The sequence below is a fragment of the Antrostomus carolinensis genome, unplaced genomic scaffold (assembly GCF_000700745.2).
Source record: "Antrostomus carolinensis isolate BGI_N321 unplaced genomic scaffold, ASM70074v2 scaffold10283, whole genome shotgun sequence".
In the NCBI taxonomy this organism is placed as follows: Eukaryota; Metazoa; Chordata; class Aves; order Caprimulgiformes; family Caprimulgidae; genus Antrostomus; species Antrostomus carolinensis.
In genome coordinates, this window is record NW_010303120.1 from 2,237 (window position 1) to 17,603 (window position 15,367).

The following is a 15,367-nucleotide window of genomic DNA, read 5'->3' on the forward strand; positions in this document are numbered from 1 at the left end:
GTGAAACCAGAAAAAGAAATAGGGTTTTTGTGAGCTAAGGAGAAGAGCTAGGAGAGAGTTTCAGGGGCTGAATCAATGCGAGAGACTTGGCTGGGCAAAATTAGGCAATGAACTGTGAGCGAGGGATCAAGTACTGGGGGAGGTCTGCCTTGTTGGGGAGATCTGAGTGACCCACCTGGGGTTGGGTGTCTTGTTGAATACAGCCACCTTCTGTGAAATTGAGTCCTGTGAATTTGATCCTAAACAGTAGTAGTTTGTATGTTTATTCAGCAGCTTAAAAAGAAAACACATCTCTCATCACAGAATCACCAAATGGTAGGAGTTGGTAAGGACCTCTGGAGATCATCTAGTCCAACCCCTCTGCCAAAGCAGGTTCACTTAGAGCAGATTGCACAGGAAAGCATCCAGGCAGATTTTGAATATCTCCGGAGGAGACTCCACAACCTCTCTGGGAAGCCTATTCCAGTGCTCTGTCACCCTCACAGTAAATAAGTTTTCCTTTATCTTTTCTATCTCTTTAATTGAAAAGACTGCAGTTCCCACTGAAATTCAATATTCTTTCATAGTGTCTCCAATCTGCATAAGGAGCTTCAGCCTTCCTAAAGGCATTGCTGATGTGATTACTGAGTACATTCAGATTGATGCATTTAAAGGTACTTTTTGGAACTATTTATCATAGTGAACTAAATATGGGGTTTGGAGGTGCATTGTATTTGGCTGAGTATACACAAAGGTCTTAGAGCGAACAGAGCAGTCATGATCTAGGGCTGAGCCTGAGTTTTGTTAGCGTCCTTAGTTGACCAAGGTAGCTCTCCATGTGGCCGTGGCTGTGACGCTTGCATTCTGCCAGCGAATCAAAGAGTGCTGACTTCAAAGGAAAGGCTTTGCATTTTCCAGAAAGAGTGCAGTAATGATTGTGCATGATTAGAAAAGATGATTCTAATTGCCTGAAGGCCTGTCTTTGCTGTTACAGTAACTTTCCCTGTTGCAGATTCTGACTCATGCATGTGGAGCAAATAACAATTATTCTTGTTTATTAGGCTAAAAACAAATCTCTTGAAATGTTTGTGCTTTTTTTCCCCTAAAAATGTTAAAACATTACTACATGACCTGCTACTGCTGCATGCATTGATAGTATTGTCCTTAATCACTCACACAGGCCAGTTGATTATGGAACAAATTAAATATTTTTTCCCCAAGATTCACTCATACCTAAAACAATACATCTTCACAGGCTTAAGATATTGCCAAAAAGTGTACTACCCCCTCTTTTAACCAAGAAGATCATTCATAACTTGATTGCAAGGACTTCAATCAATATAAAAGTATTTTATAGTAATTCATTTCTATGCCATTGGAAAGGAAATAGGCAGAAAGACGACAGGTTATTTTCAAGATATAAAGGAAACAATTTAGGAATATCTGAAAATGAAAAAACATATTAAATCAAAGTTTGATTTTTAAAAATAAATCATGATTTGCAGCTAATCCTGGTACTGGTTATTTTTTAAATGACTTTATTTTGTGCAAATTAATGGCAAATGAGTATCACTAGTTCTAAGACCACCTTGCATGCTGCATAATAGCCAAATACACTATCAATTGTCCTCTGGTCTTGAAGACCAAGTAATTAAAGGTTTAATGTTTTTGCCCTAATGTACGCCCAAAGTTTAAGAACTGTGGGAGATGTTTGATGGCGTCAGCGTCAGTACATTGAGATGCTGAGGCACTCAGGCAAGGTGGTTATCTCTGTGCTGCACAGCTCTGAACATGTTCAGCATTTTCTGGAAATTAGAAATTTGTTTTGTATTTTCAGTGAGGGAACTTCCCCATTGTCATTTGTGTGGTTTTTTTCAACAGTGAATCATATAAGGATGATGGAAACATATTTGTAGAGGATGAATAAGACTACATTTATTTTACAATGTGCTATTAAATTTTAAAGATATGGTATTGCCATGGTTTTACCCCAGCCAGCAATTAAGCACCACACAGCCCCTCACTCATTCCACCCCCATCCATAGTGGGATTAGGGAGAGAATCAGAAAAGTGAGAAAACTCATGGGTTGAGATAAAGACAGTTGAATAGGTAAAGCAAAAGTTGCAGGCACAGGCAAAGCAAAACAAGGAATTAATTCTCCACTTCCCATGGGCAGGCAGGTGTTCAGACATCTCCAGGAAAGCCGGGCTCCGTCACAACGTAACCATTGCTTGGGAAGACAAACGCCATCACTCAAACATCTCCCCTTCCTTCTTCTTCCCTCAGCGTTATATGCTGAGCATGACACCATACGGTATGGAGTATCCCTTCGGTCAGTTGGGGTCAGCTGTCCCAGCTGTGTCCCCTCCCAACTCCTCGTGCACCCCCAGCCTCCTCACTGGTGGGGTGGTGTGAGGATCAGAAAAGGCCTTGACTCTGTGTGATCACTGCTCAGCAGTAACGGAAACATCTCCGCATTATCAACACTGTCTTCAGCACAAATCCAAAACATGGCCATATACCAGTTACTATGAAGAAAATTAACTCTATCCCAGCCAAAACCAGCACAGGGATTAAAAAGAGAATAATATTTTTTTTCTACAGATTCTGGTGGTGTATTCATTCTGGAGGAGAAGTATCCCCCCCTTTTTTTTTTAAAAGAAATTAAAAATAACAAAATAAAAAAATCTTTCTCTGAAAAATGTTGGCTTTTTAGAACAATTTAAAATTACAAAAATTGGTAAAAGTCACAGAATTGGAAGGGACCTCGAAAGATCATCTAGTCCAATCCCCCTGCCGGAGCAGGAACCTAAATGAGATCACACAGGATTAAGTCTGGGCATGAGCTGTTAGAAAAGGGAGTACTGAGTAACTTGGGTTCACTGGTATGTATATGTTTGGGACTCTTGTTTTAGAAATATAGCCGTTCTATCTTCAAAAACCTAATTTTTACAAGTTCTTAAAACTCATGAAGCACAGTGGGTAATATATTCTTTGTGTAAAAATCATTACAGCTGATCCTGTTAAGACAGAGCTTCAGAAAAAGTCTAGGATAATTGTCCATGTGAGGAATTTTATAATGTGATTGAACTGGTAAAATAAAATATATTGATATGTGTTAAGATGATACTATATGTCATCCTACATATTAAACTGATGTTATACTGAGTTGTATATTTGGGGCAGTATGAATCTATATGCGAGAAAAAATTCCATAGTATAGTAAAGAGAAGTTCCTAAAATATGTCTTACATTAAGGCTTTGTCCTTAATTTTTAACAGCTGTGGCCCCATTTTTCATGAGGAACGCCAGTTACCTTGTTGCTGTTGGGAGGGCTTGTTTCACATCCCTCTCCTTCACTCTCATTTCACATGTTTGCTCACCTCTAATTCCCTATTTTTTTAAATTTTTATCTGGTAACTTTTTGTAACTCCCCTGGCACAGTGATGCTCTGTTGTTCAAAGAGACCAGTGTTATTTTGCAGCAGTTGTTGTAATAGCCCATCCGAACCTGGAAGCAATTGAATAAATCTACCAGATTAAGCATTACACAAAGTAAAACCAAGAGAAAAACCTCCCCTTCCTCTGACTTCCACCTCCCCCAATATCCTTCCCTTCACATGCAGTCACTCACACCCTTTTTATCTCTTCAGTGAGATTAAATTCTCCTGGGATGTGAAAGTTTGGCTTTATATTATTCCTGAGGTTGACAGGTAAGAGATGGAGGTAAACCACTCCAGTGTATGATATAACCCACAAGTTAGGAAACCTTCTTGCAAGACAGAAAATTGAAGTTCACATCTCTCTGCAAATACATCAGAGGATGTGAGCCAGAGTCCTGGAAAGCTGAGGCAAGTCTTCACAGAAGCAGTGACCTAACTCCAAAAAACAGGACATGGCTGTGAATCCCCATCAGCCGATCTCCTTCCCTCTGCCCACAGTTAAGCACTGAAATCCTAAGAAAGTGGAACTGAAGTGGCAGCTTTTCCTTGGCATTTCCTGCTGGTTATCTTATATAGAATAACATAGTCACAGAATGGTTTGGCTTGGAAGGGACCTTCAAAGCTCATCCAGTCAAACCCCCTGCCATGGGACATCTTTCACTACATCACGTTACTCAAAGCCCCATCCATCCTGACCTTGAACACTTGCAGGGATGGAGCATCCACAGCTTTTCTGGGCAACCTATTCTAGTGTCTCACCACCCTCATTGTAAAAAATATCTTCCTTATGCCCAATCTAAACCCATCCCCCTCCCCAAGCATACTGGCTTTCACCCAGGCACCCAGATTTGAGGTGGGGAACCCAGTGGTCCACCCTACACTTACCTGGGACAATTATTACCTGCTGTGGATCTACCGTCTTCACCTTCCCTTCCCCTTCCTCTCTTATACCTGTGTATTTGGAGGGTCTAGGCTTGTTCCCCTGGTTTCCAGAGGCCAGGCAGCCCAGGGAAGCTGAGCTCCCGTGGCTGGGCAGAGGCAGGGAGTGAGGCACGGAGAGGAGGGGTCATTTTAAAGAGCACCCAAGCACAGGCTCCAGTCTCTTTTTCTCGCTGGGACAGCAAAGCGTCACACTGGAAACAACAAGCTGGGACTTACCAAGTGGCCTCTGATCTTTCTCTCTCTTTTTTTTGCCACCTTTCCTCTCTTTTTGTCTTCTCATTTTTCCAAGGAAGAGGGATTTTCACTGACAGCTTCTTGGACAGCTCTGGGACACCATTTTTCTGAGGAGGGTAAGGGGTGTTTAACTCCTCACTTTGAGAGTGGTTAGAAGGAACGTTTTAAAGGGGGGGGAAGGTTGTTTGTTTGAATGCATTGTTTTGGGACCCTAAGTCCTTTGACATGAGTTATTCTTAAGCTAAAATAAATCGGGTGAAAGCAAGTGGCTATAGAAAACCAAATCATGCCATTTTCAAAGTTCAGTAATTTGCATTTATTATAGTTTGATAGATATAGGATAGTTTGATTTGTTTCACTGGTTTTGCATGTCCTGTCACTTATGTGCTTATACACTAAATTAGCTGGTGACATTTCTGCTGATGGAAAAGTATTTTTCCAGCAAAAACATTGGAGAGTGGGCATTTTTGAACAGACAGCTTAAAATCTCACGGATTTAAATAAGCTCTGCAATGATACAGTGAGGAAACAAACACCAAGTGCTGCTTGTATGAATTTATTTAAGTTGCAAGTCTCTCAAAATATTTAGAATGACAAATATGACGGCCAAAAGAATATGCCCTTGCCAGCTATAAAGTTGTGGCTATTAATATACCAAATGATAACTATGTGGGTAATATACAAAAACATCCAAAAGTTTAATTTTGCTTTTATTCTGTGTCAACGAATATATGTGACACTTGGCTTAGCATAGTTTTTTTGCAGAAAAGTTTTGTTAAACAACCAAAGTACACTAAAGCACTAACTATACCTTTGATTGAACCTGTCTTAAAATGGCAAGCTGCTGGGTGGTTGCTATTCTGGGAGGTGACTCTGATAGGTCTCAACAGATGCAGCTCCTGGAATGCAGCCGGAGCCGGGGGAGCCGGGTGGCAGCTGACCCCCACACTGGCACAGCGACATTTTGGGGATGGCAGCTCACGTCAGCGAGGCTGACACTGACACTTTCGGCACACATGGCCTTCTCCCTCGCCTGCTCTGCACATGGTCATCACCCCGCAGCAGCAGCAAAAAAACCCCTTGGTGCTCACAGGCAGCAACCATTCCTTTCTAAAATTAAATTACCATTTTGTTACGTGTTATACGCTTAAGGAAAAACTGATGTGCTGAGATTTTAGATTGAAATCTTACTGGAATTTTTAATTAAGTTACCTAAAATAATCCAGTCTTTTATTTTTTTTTATTGTTAGGTATCATTTCTTCATCAATGAATGCAAGTATCACAGAGTAAATTAGCTGGTGTCAGTTGTTTTAAAATCATTGGATATATTTAAGATAAATGCTATATTTGAATATATTTGAATGCTGATCTCAGCAATTCTGGTTTAGCTGTGTTATTGAAGATTCTTGCTTTCTTTCAAGGTGTATTTGCATATACATATATCTATTTGAAATAGCTCCTTTGAAAACTACTTAGGGGCTGTCTCACATTGCATTTGACAAAAACTTGGCTCTTCATTTCGGCAAGAGCTGGAATTTGCCTAGAGTTGATAAGTCTAATTCAAGTATCTGTTCTAATGTAACTCTATGGGAGTAATTATTAACCTTCACACAGAAAGAACATGTGTAAAATAACGTGTCCTGCCAGTGTTTGCATGACATTTTTCTCAAATAAAAGTTAGACAAAATCCTAAATGTAGTATGATAAATTTCAAATTACTGATATTGAAAAGCAAGCAAAGTGTGCTGTGAGTAGAATGTATTTATGAATCTGACATGGGAAGTAGAATATAATCAGTCCATAAAATCAGAAGTTACAAAAACCCAGAAACAATTTGGAGCAGCTACCAAAACTAAAATCAACATGACACCATACTAAAATTCATTTTGTCCTTATGTCTTAAGTTGCTTTTTGTAAAAAAATAATTACTCCCACTCTTAATGTTTTCTAGTCAAATTCTAAACTTGCCTCTGAGTCTGTACTAGCCCTGGAGTAAGGATGAATAAAGTTGGGGGCCCATATCTTTCCTATACTTCAGACTAATTCATATCTAAAGCCTGGCTGATTTAAATGTATATTTACAAAATTTTACACTCTCACAAACTCATTTAATGTTTAGGAAGAAAGTTTAACTCTTTGGATGTGGTGACAATAGGACAATGTTACTTTTATAACCTTGTTATTAAAAAAAAGGAATTATTTTTAGGTGGTGTAGGGGTTTTCTTCACAATTTGAGTATCCTTTGATGTTAATAAGCAGCCACACTACAACCTAGGACAGCATAATAGTTCTTAGGAAGATAGATTATCCTGTCTGTTTTGGTTCTGTGGCATTTATATGTATTGACAAAGATTAGATTTCTTGCATGATCAAGAAATCATTTCACAACTACATTGTAGCTCTAAATTTTTAAATTTTATTTTTAGCAAGCTCTTGGCTGTAATATTTCATTGCAGTCATGGCCCCTAAGAAGAAGAATGTGAAGAAGAACAAAGCAGATATCAATGAAATGACTATCATTGTAGAAGATGGCCCCCTCAGTAAACTCAATGGCTTGAGTGGACTCTTGGATGGAGGAAATGGTTTCAGCTGCATCTCATCTGAAGTTTCTGACCCATTATATAGCCCCAATCTCTTGGAAGGTCTAAGCAAAATGAGACAAGAAAATTTTCTTTGTGACTTGACTATCAGTACCAAAACCAAATCCTTCAGCGTTCATAAGGTGGTGATGGCTTCAATCAGTGACTACTTTCATAACATCTTAAAGAAAGATCCATCCACTCAAAGAGTAGACCTCAATGACGTATCCCCATTGGGTCTAGCTACTGTTATCACCTATGCTTACACTGGAAAACTTACTCTCTCACTTTACACAATAGGTAGTATTATTTCCACAGCAATTTATCTTCAGATTCACACCCTTGTAAAGATGTGCTGCGATTTTCTAATCCAAGAAATCAGTGTTGAGAATTGTATGTACGTTGCCAATATTGCAGAAACATACGGACTAAAAACAACCAAAGAAGCAGCGCACAAGTTTATTAGAGACAACTTCATTGAATTTTCAGAAACGGATCAGTTCTTAAAACTTACTTTTGATCAGATTAATGAACTTCTTGCAGATGACGACTTGCAGTTGCCTTCTGAAATTGTTGCATTCCAGATTGCAATAAAATGGCTGGAATTTGACCAAAAAAGAGTGAAGTTTGCTGCTGATCTCTTAGGTAACATCCGTTTTGGTACCATCTCAGCCCAAGACCTTGTCAATTATGTTCAAACTGTGCCAAGAATGATGCAAGATGCAGACTGCCATAAGCTCCTAGTGGATGCCATGAACTACCATCTGCTTCCCTACCACCAGAATACGCTGCAGTCCAGAAGAACGAGGATCCGTGGAGGTTTCAGAGTCTTAGTCACTGTTGGGGGACGCCCTGCTCTAACAGAAAAGTCTCTTAGCAGAGACATCTTGTACAGAGATCCTGACAACGGATGGAAGAAGCTGAGTGAAATGCCTGCTAAAAGTTTTAATCAGTGTGTGACAGTGATGGATGGATTTCTCTATGTGGCTGGTGGGGAAGATCAGAATGATGCCCGAAACCAAGCCAAGCATGCAGTCAGCAATTTCTGCAGGTAACTGGTTATTTATTTAGAAGGAATGGAGACATGAGTTCCACAGAATGCAGGTAGATAGACCACGCTGGTTTGTGACATGCATCGTTAACATATCAGATAATAGAAAGGGGAGAGGGTTGGAGAGGTATGGATGCTATTCTATATTAAATTTTGAATCAACAGAAATATGCAACTAAAGTTATGCAAAAAACTTCACCATGGTTACATTTGCACAGTGAGAAGTAAGGAAGACAGAGATAACTTACTCCAAGTGGAGGAAATAAATAGGAAGTTTTGGGATGTTCTAAGGTACCATTAAAATACACCAAATCAGACAAGGTGAGGCTTTTTATGTTTCAAGAGTTTCTGATGCCTCACAGAAAGTTCTGAAAAACACCTTTTAGGTGTTATAATCTTGACTTTCCATGTACCATCCACCATATTTTCAACAGCTTTTATACTGCATTTCATATCCTTTAGCTTTTTTATTTATTGAGATTTTTAGAAACAATGTCACTGTCTCTTGAAGTCTATATTTCTCTTCTACGGTCTACTCCAAATAATACCTCACTTCTGAAATATTCCAGTTCCTATCTATAGTCATCTGAGGACTGCACTGGTGATAGCAAGGTCAGAAGAGAGCATAGGCTGACATGCAATAGTCAAATGGGTGGTGCTAGTTTTTAAATAGTTCAGCTTAAAAGCTGACAACACATAATAGCTTGAAGCAAAGGCTGCAGGTGAGACAACTCAGCTTTTTATCTAGTAACAGGCTGTGGACATGCAATGGCAACACACAGCCACAGTCCTACCAATGCTTCCTTTTCTGCTCCCAGAAGGAACATTCAGATAACTTCTTCTGAAGACATCAACCAACACGCAAAGTTAATGAATAAGGAATCATAGACTCATAGAATCATTTAGGTTGGAAAAGACCTTTAAGATCATTGAGTCCAACCGTAAACCTAACACTACCAAGTCCATCTCTAAACCATGTCCATAAGTACCACATCTACACCACATCTTTCAAATACCTCCAGGGATGGTGACTGAACCACTTCCCTGGGCAGCCTGTTCCAATACTTGACAACCCTTTCAGTAAAGAAATTTTTCCCAGTGCCCCATGTAAACCTCCCCTGTTGCAACTTGAGGCCATTTACTCTTATTTTATTGCTTGTTACTTGGGAGAAGAGACCAACACTCACCTCACTACACCCGCCTTTCAGGTAGCTGTAGAGAATGACAAGGTCTCCTCTGAGCCTCCTTTTCTCCAGACTAAACAATCCCAGTTCCCTCAGCTGCTCCTCATAAGACTTGTTCTCTAGAACCTTCACCAGCTTCGTTGCCCTTCTCTGGACACGCTCCAGCATCTCCATGTCCTTCTTGTAGTGAGGGGCTCGAAAGTGAACACAGTACTCACAAGTACAGTGGGACAATCACTTCCCTGGTCCTGCTGGCCACATTATTTTTGATACAAGCCAGGATGACATTGCCTGCCTTGGCCACCTGGGCCCACTACTGGCTCATTTGGCTGGCCATCGACCAACACCCCCAGGTCCTTTTCTGCCTGTACCGTTGCATGGGGTTGTTGTGACCCAAGTGCAGGACCCGGCACTCAGCCTTGTTGAACCTCATACAATTGACCTCGACCCATCAATCCAGCCTGTCCAGATCCTTCTGTAGAGCCTTTCTGTAGATAATTTTTATTTTGTAATTTATTTTGTCAGAAAAATATATCACATAAAGGAGATTATGCTGTTGCCCTCCCAACCTGCCTTTGAGCTATGCCTCACAGGAGCCATGTGCTCAGCACACACCTTGGTTGTGCAGAGGAGGTGGGGGAATCCTCGTGGTCCACAGCTGAATGGGTTCTGATCCCTGTTCTGCTATTAACCTCAGGCATGTCAATTGACATCAGTATGTCTGAGGACTTGCTTTCAGAGCTGCAGATGACAATGCTGAATGACAACTAACAATTAGTATTTGCATTCCCATAGTTTTTTTCTCATGTGTTTCTCTGGTCCTCTCAGCATGCAACAGGAGAATTGTATGGGCCTACTACTGTACCTCACTCAACTCCTTCAGGAGTCATAATTTCCTATTTCAACATTGTTCATTTAAATATCAAGGACAGAGAATGTTATTTCAGGGAGGAATGGTGTTAGAAAGCAAAGTTGTTCTTTCCGCATATTCCTTACTCTGTATGAGCGGCAGGGAAAGAACACATAGAAAGTACTAAAAAGATGCAAGTATAAAACACCACCTAACGTTTCTCAAAACTCTGTAAATTTTGACATCTTTGCTGTAGGCATAAATTGCAAAAAACCTTCTAAAACTTCTATTGTATGTTGGAAGTACCTCTTTCCAATGTTCTAATGAGGTTATTGTACAAAATCAAATTACAGAATCACAGAATATTAGGGATTGGAAGGGACCTCAAAAGATCATCCAGTCCAATCCCCCTGTCAGAGCAGGAACCTAAATGAGATCACACAGGAAGGCGTCCAGGCGGGTCTTGAATATCTCCAGAGAAGGAGACTCCACACCCTCCCTGGGCAGCCTGTTCCAGTGCTCTGTCACCCTCACCGTAAAGAAGTTTCTTCTCAAGTTTAAGAGTCACGGTTACTTCATTAAACTATCGGGTTTGAATGATACACACACATTTTTCTCCAATCAAAAACTAAGTTTATTTGGAAATTTAACCAGGAATACAAGTTTCACCCCACTGACTTCTAATGGGCTAAATAACTAACGAAAATTTTAGCAGCTTTGCAGCTGCAGCAGTAGTGAGACAGGACAGCAGAATTTATCAGAGCAGTATGTGAGACAGTTACCCTCTTTTTTAATGCTTTCAGATACGATCCTCGTTTCAACACGTGGATTCACCTGGCAAACATGAATCAGCGGCGCACCCACTTTAGCCTGAATGTGTTCAATGGCCTCCTTTTTGCAGTGGGTGGACGCAACTCCGAGGGGAGCCTCTCCTCGGTTGAATGCTACGTGCCTGCAACTAATCAGTGGCAGATGAAGGCACCCCTGGAGGTGCCCAGGTGCTGCCACGCCAGTGCAGTGGTGGATGGTCGGATCCTGGTCACGGGAGGTTACATTAACAACGCTTACTCTCGCTCGGTGTGCATGTACGACCCCAGCAAGGATAGCTGGCAGGATAAGTCCAGCCTCAGCACCCCAAGGGGGTGGCACTGCGCAGTGTCCCTTCTGGAGAGGGTCTATGTCATGGGTGGGTCTCAGCTGGGGGGGCGAGCCGAAAGGGTGGACGTTCTCCCCGTGGAGTGTTACAGTCCTTACATGGGGCAATGGAGTTACGTGGCGCCTCTTCAAACCGGGGTTAGTACGGCTGGTGCCTCCACCCTTAACGGGAAAATTTACTTAGTGGGTGGCTGGAATGAAATAGAGAAAAAATATAAGAAGTGCATTCAGTGCTATAACCCAGATCTCAATGAATGGACAGAGGAGGATGAGCTGCCTGAGGCCACTGTGGGGGTGTCCTGTTGTACGATATCCATGCCCAACACCAAGACAAGGGAGTCCAGGGCCAGCTCAGTTTCTTCTGTCCCAGTCAGTATTTAGATACGGGTCTAACCAGCAATAAGTAAAAATGTTTACCAGCACAGCAGTATAATTAACCCTTTAAGTAGAATTTTTGTGCTTATATGGAAAAAAAAAAATCATTGGCTTTACAACAGTTTTAACAGTGCAAGTTAGCCTTTTCATGATCTTAATACAGGTGGCATGAAACAACATATTAGGGGTAAGATGAATTTTCTTAGCAGGAAGAGAGAGTTAAACCGTGACTGCAGAGGGAATTTAATTCTTTTCCTGACTTTGCCACTGATTCACTGTGTTATCTGTGGCAAATAAGTTCATTTCTTTGTGCCTTGGTTTCCTTACCTGAAAAATAGAGATAAACTTTCTTCAGAAGATTGTTGTGAGGCTCTTTTAATATTGAGTTTTAAATGCTTTTGGAACCCAAAATGAAAGTCAAATGTTGCTAGTAGTAAATCTCAACATACATCAGAAATGTGGCATGTCATCATAAAATTTGTCAGTTTTGTTCTTTTCTAAGCATTTTCTATTTTGACAAACAGAAGGAAAAAATAATCCCAGAAATATAGCATGTGCATACTTTCCTTCTGGGGCTGTGGTATTCACAAAAAAAATTTCAAAATGTTTCTCCTTCAGAAGTTAGAAGAGATCCCTACCTTCTGCCATGAAACCCTTTAATTCTCATATCTAATGCTGTGACGTGGCTTTCAAGGCCTGAATCCACAAAATACCTTAGCTCCAGTAAGCATTATGGGCAAGTCCCAAGGGCTGCCTTGGGTGCCACGTTTACTTTCCTGACCTCCATGTGTACACCAAAGAGCAGACCACCACCACATCCTCCTCCTCACGCCAGGGAGACTCTTCTGTCACTCCAAGTGGATGGTATAAAGGCCAGTCAGTATGTCTCCTCCTGTTCCTACTCTTCCCATCTGTGTAGGAATGTACATCCAGGTTATCTTCTTGTTCAAGAAGGTCCTCACCAATGAAAGGAGGTAGGAGCTGCCACAGCAGGGCCAAAATCTGGAAGCTGAGTTCATGCCAGGAGGCACCTAAGGCTAATGGTGTTTAAGAGTGGGGATGCATAGAGCATCCCTCCTACTCAGTGTTATTCTGACAAATTCACAGTGAGGAATAAAGACTGCAGGATCTGCCTTTAGGAGTACAGGGTACGTGTAGAAAACAGTGAATCTTGGGAAAACTGGATTAAATCTAAGAGATTTTCCTTAATAGTACCAAAGAGATACCTTAGCACCTTTCTTAGCAGGTGTAGATGCAACATCACTCAAACTAACCTTTTCCTGGACATACCATTATGTACCTCCTTTGTTACAGCCCTGTTTATCTTCTGTGGAGCTTTTGACCTTTTCCCAAAGGCTAGCCCAATGCTGTGCCTGTTGAAGTCGAAGTCAAGTTTTCCCAGTGAGTAGAGTGAAGTCTTTACTCAACTCAGATTACCTTCCAAGAACTTTTCTTCCTAATTTCAGTATGCAGTGGGGGAATTAAGTATGAAACATAATCCTACGCCCTTAGCCAAAGGGATATGCAGCCTATAATGTTCCCTGAGAATTTGATACAAAAGGCCTGCTACCAGCACAAAATCTCTATATCCTCTGTTGGGGAAAGAAAGAAGCAATACAAGGAACTACAATTATTTAATATAATCAAAAGTGTGGAAGTTCACTCCCCTTAACTAATTCATAGAGTCTTCATGTGCAGTTCCCTCAGATTGTCACTGACACCTCCAGGCTGCAGTGCCAATGAGAAGGCATGCTCTTAGCAGTGTTTACAAGGCAGACAAATTTTTATCTCATTTGCAAAAGGGGAACGCTGTCAAGCTGTCTGTGAGTGCCGATACTGCTGAGGCAAGCATTTTCGGGACTCATGCTCTGCTCTTTGTAGCTTTGTTGTAGCTACATATTGAGCAGCAGCATGAGCATGACACAGTATTAGAGATGAAGTAATTCATTCTGTTGGTTGGGATTAAAAGCCATGGTACTGTCCTGGTTTTCAGTTCTAATTTAGGGTTCTTGTCTGCATGCTGACAACACAATTTTAAACCCCAAATTCTATTTTTGAGTGCTGCATGTTATTAGAATATATTGCATTTCAATGACTTTTGGTCAGAGTAGCACTGTCATATAGTTTTGATTAATTTGATTAGCATAAGATTATCCTTTATCCTGTTTAATTCAAATGAATAATAATTCAAATCCACAGTCACAGAACAAAACATGGAATTGTGTAACAGAGTAAGATTACTTTGTTTTAAAAACAAAATTGCTGTTCTTGCCCATTCCAATCACCAAAAGCTTCTCATGGATGAGAGGAAAATTTCTCTTTTCCCAAAGTCATGACCATGTGTTCCATATAAAAGTATTTAGGAAGCTCTTTGAAAAACCCATCTGCTCCAATATTTTTTTGTAAAATTTTAACACTACTTGGTGAATTTGCTTATCCACCCAGTCCAATGAAGACATACATACGCATAACCAATTATGGTTGTATACGTACTCCAGTTATTTAGTGTTTCTAAGGTGCCTGTAAGATGGTATTTAGGAATTGAAAAAACTATCATTTTGGCCTCAGACAGACATTGGATTAAATTGTTTCATATGCAAATGCCTGTTTTTCCCTTTAGGAATTGAGTTCCAAAATGCTATGAGTAGTCAGATGTTGCTGCACACTTTTCTCTTTTGTGAGCCAACGCTTCCTCTACACCGACAACCATCTTCTGTTTTTGAGTAGAAAGGTTTATGTGAATGATGGGCTAAGTGCAATGAAACTACTCTCTTACTACTTAAAGGGTTAAAAACCTTGGGGGCCAAATCCTTTTCATCTTACTCACAAAAAAGTTCCATAGACTTCACTGGGACTACTGAATAAGATGTACAGGATTTCGAACTCTTGTCCAAATTCTAACAGAAGAGTAGATAATAGATGCTTGCCAAAACTATCCTACCCAGAAGAAGACTGCTCCTGAGCCTCTCCTGCCCTTGCCACCACAAAGCCATAAAGACATGTTCTAGGACAGGAGCCAAACACCACTGGCCATGTGTTCCTTCCGTAGCACAAATTAGGTACTAACCTCATGCCAAAAATCTTAGGTAGATTAATAAATGGTATTGTTATCAGTATAGCACTTCAGGGTGGCTTTATATTATTTTTCCCTAAACATCTCTTTAGGCTTCAACTGCGCATTGAGCCAGGATTTGGCCCTTAATATGTGACAATATCAGCTGGACTTAATATTATTTTGATCATACCAAGGTACTGAGTTATTTATGACATTTTTATGTACAATCTTGTTTTGTTAGACTGGTGAAAAATCGTTTGTATGTTGTGTTTTATGGGATGGTGTTCTTTCATTGTCTGGTACCGAATTTTCAATCTCCAGATGTTTAGTAACAGCATCTCAGTTGAACTTGAAATATTGTATATCCCAAAAAGAAATTTTAAAATGTAGTTTGGGAAGTACTGTATATGATAATATTAAGTAGAGCAGAGGGCTTCCAACTGTATGAGATACAGATTGTTAAAACACTACAAGGATTTTCTTTATTGCTGTACTAATAGTAAAAAAAAAAAAAAAAAA

General features: G+C 40.4%; 1 protein-coding gene across 1 annotated transcript; it reads left to right on the forward strand.

Annotated features, from left to right (window-relative positions):
- Positions 1–4,538: 4,538 nt before the first annotated feature.
- Positions 4,539–11,891, forward strand: KLHL31 (kelch like family member 31). Its single transcript, XM_010163988.2, has 3 exons — positions 4,539–4,714; positions 7,026–8,229; positions 11,067–11,891. The coding sequence occupies exons 2-3, from the start codon at positions 7,058–7,060 to the stop codon at positions 11,797–11,799; spliced, it is 1,905 nt and encodes a 634-aa protein (XP_010162290.1). The 5' UTR covers positions 4,539–4,714; positions 7,026–7,057; the 3' UTR covers positions 11,800–11,891.
- Positions 11,892–15,367: the final 3,476 nt, after the last annotated feature.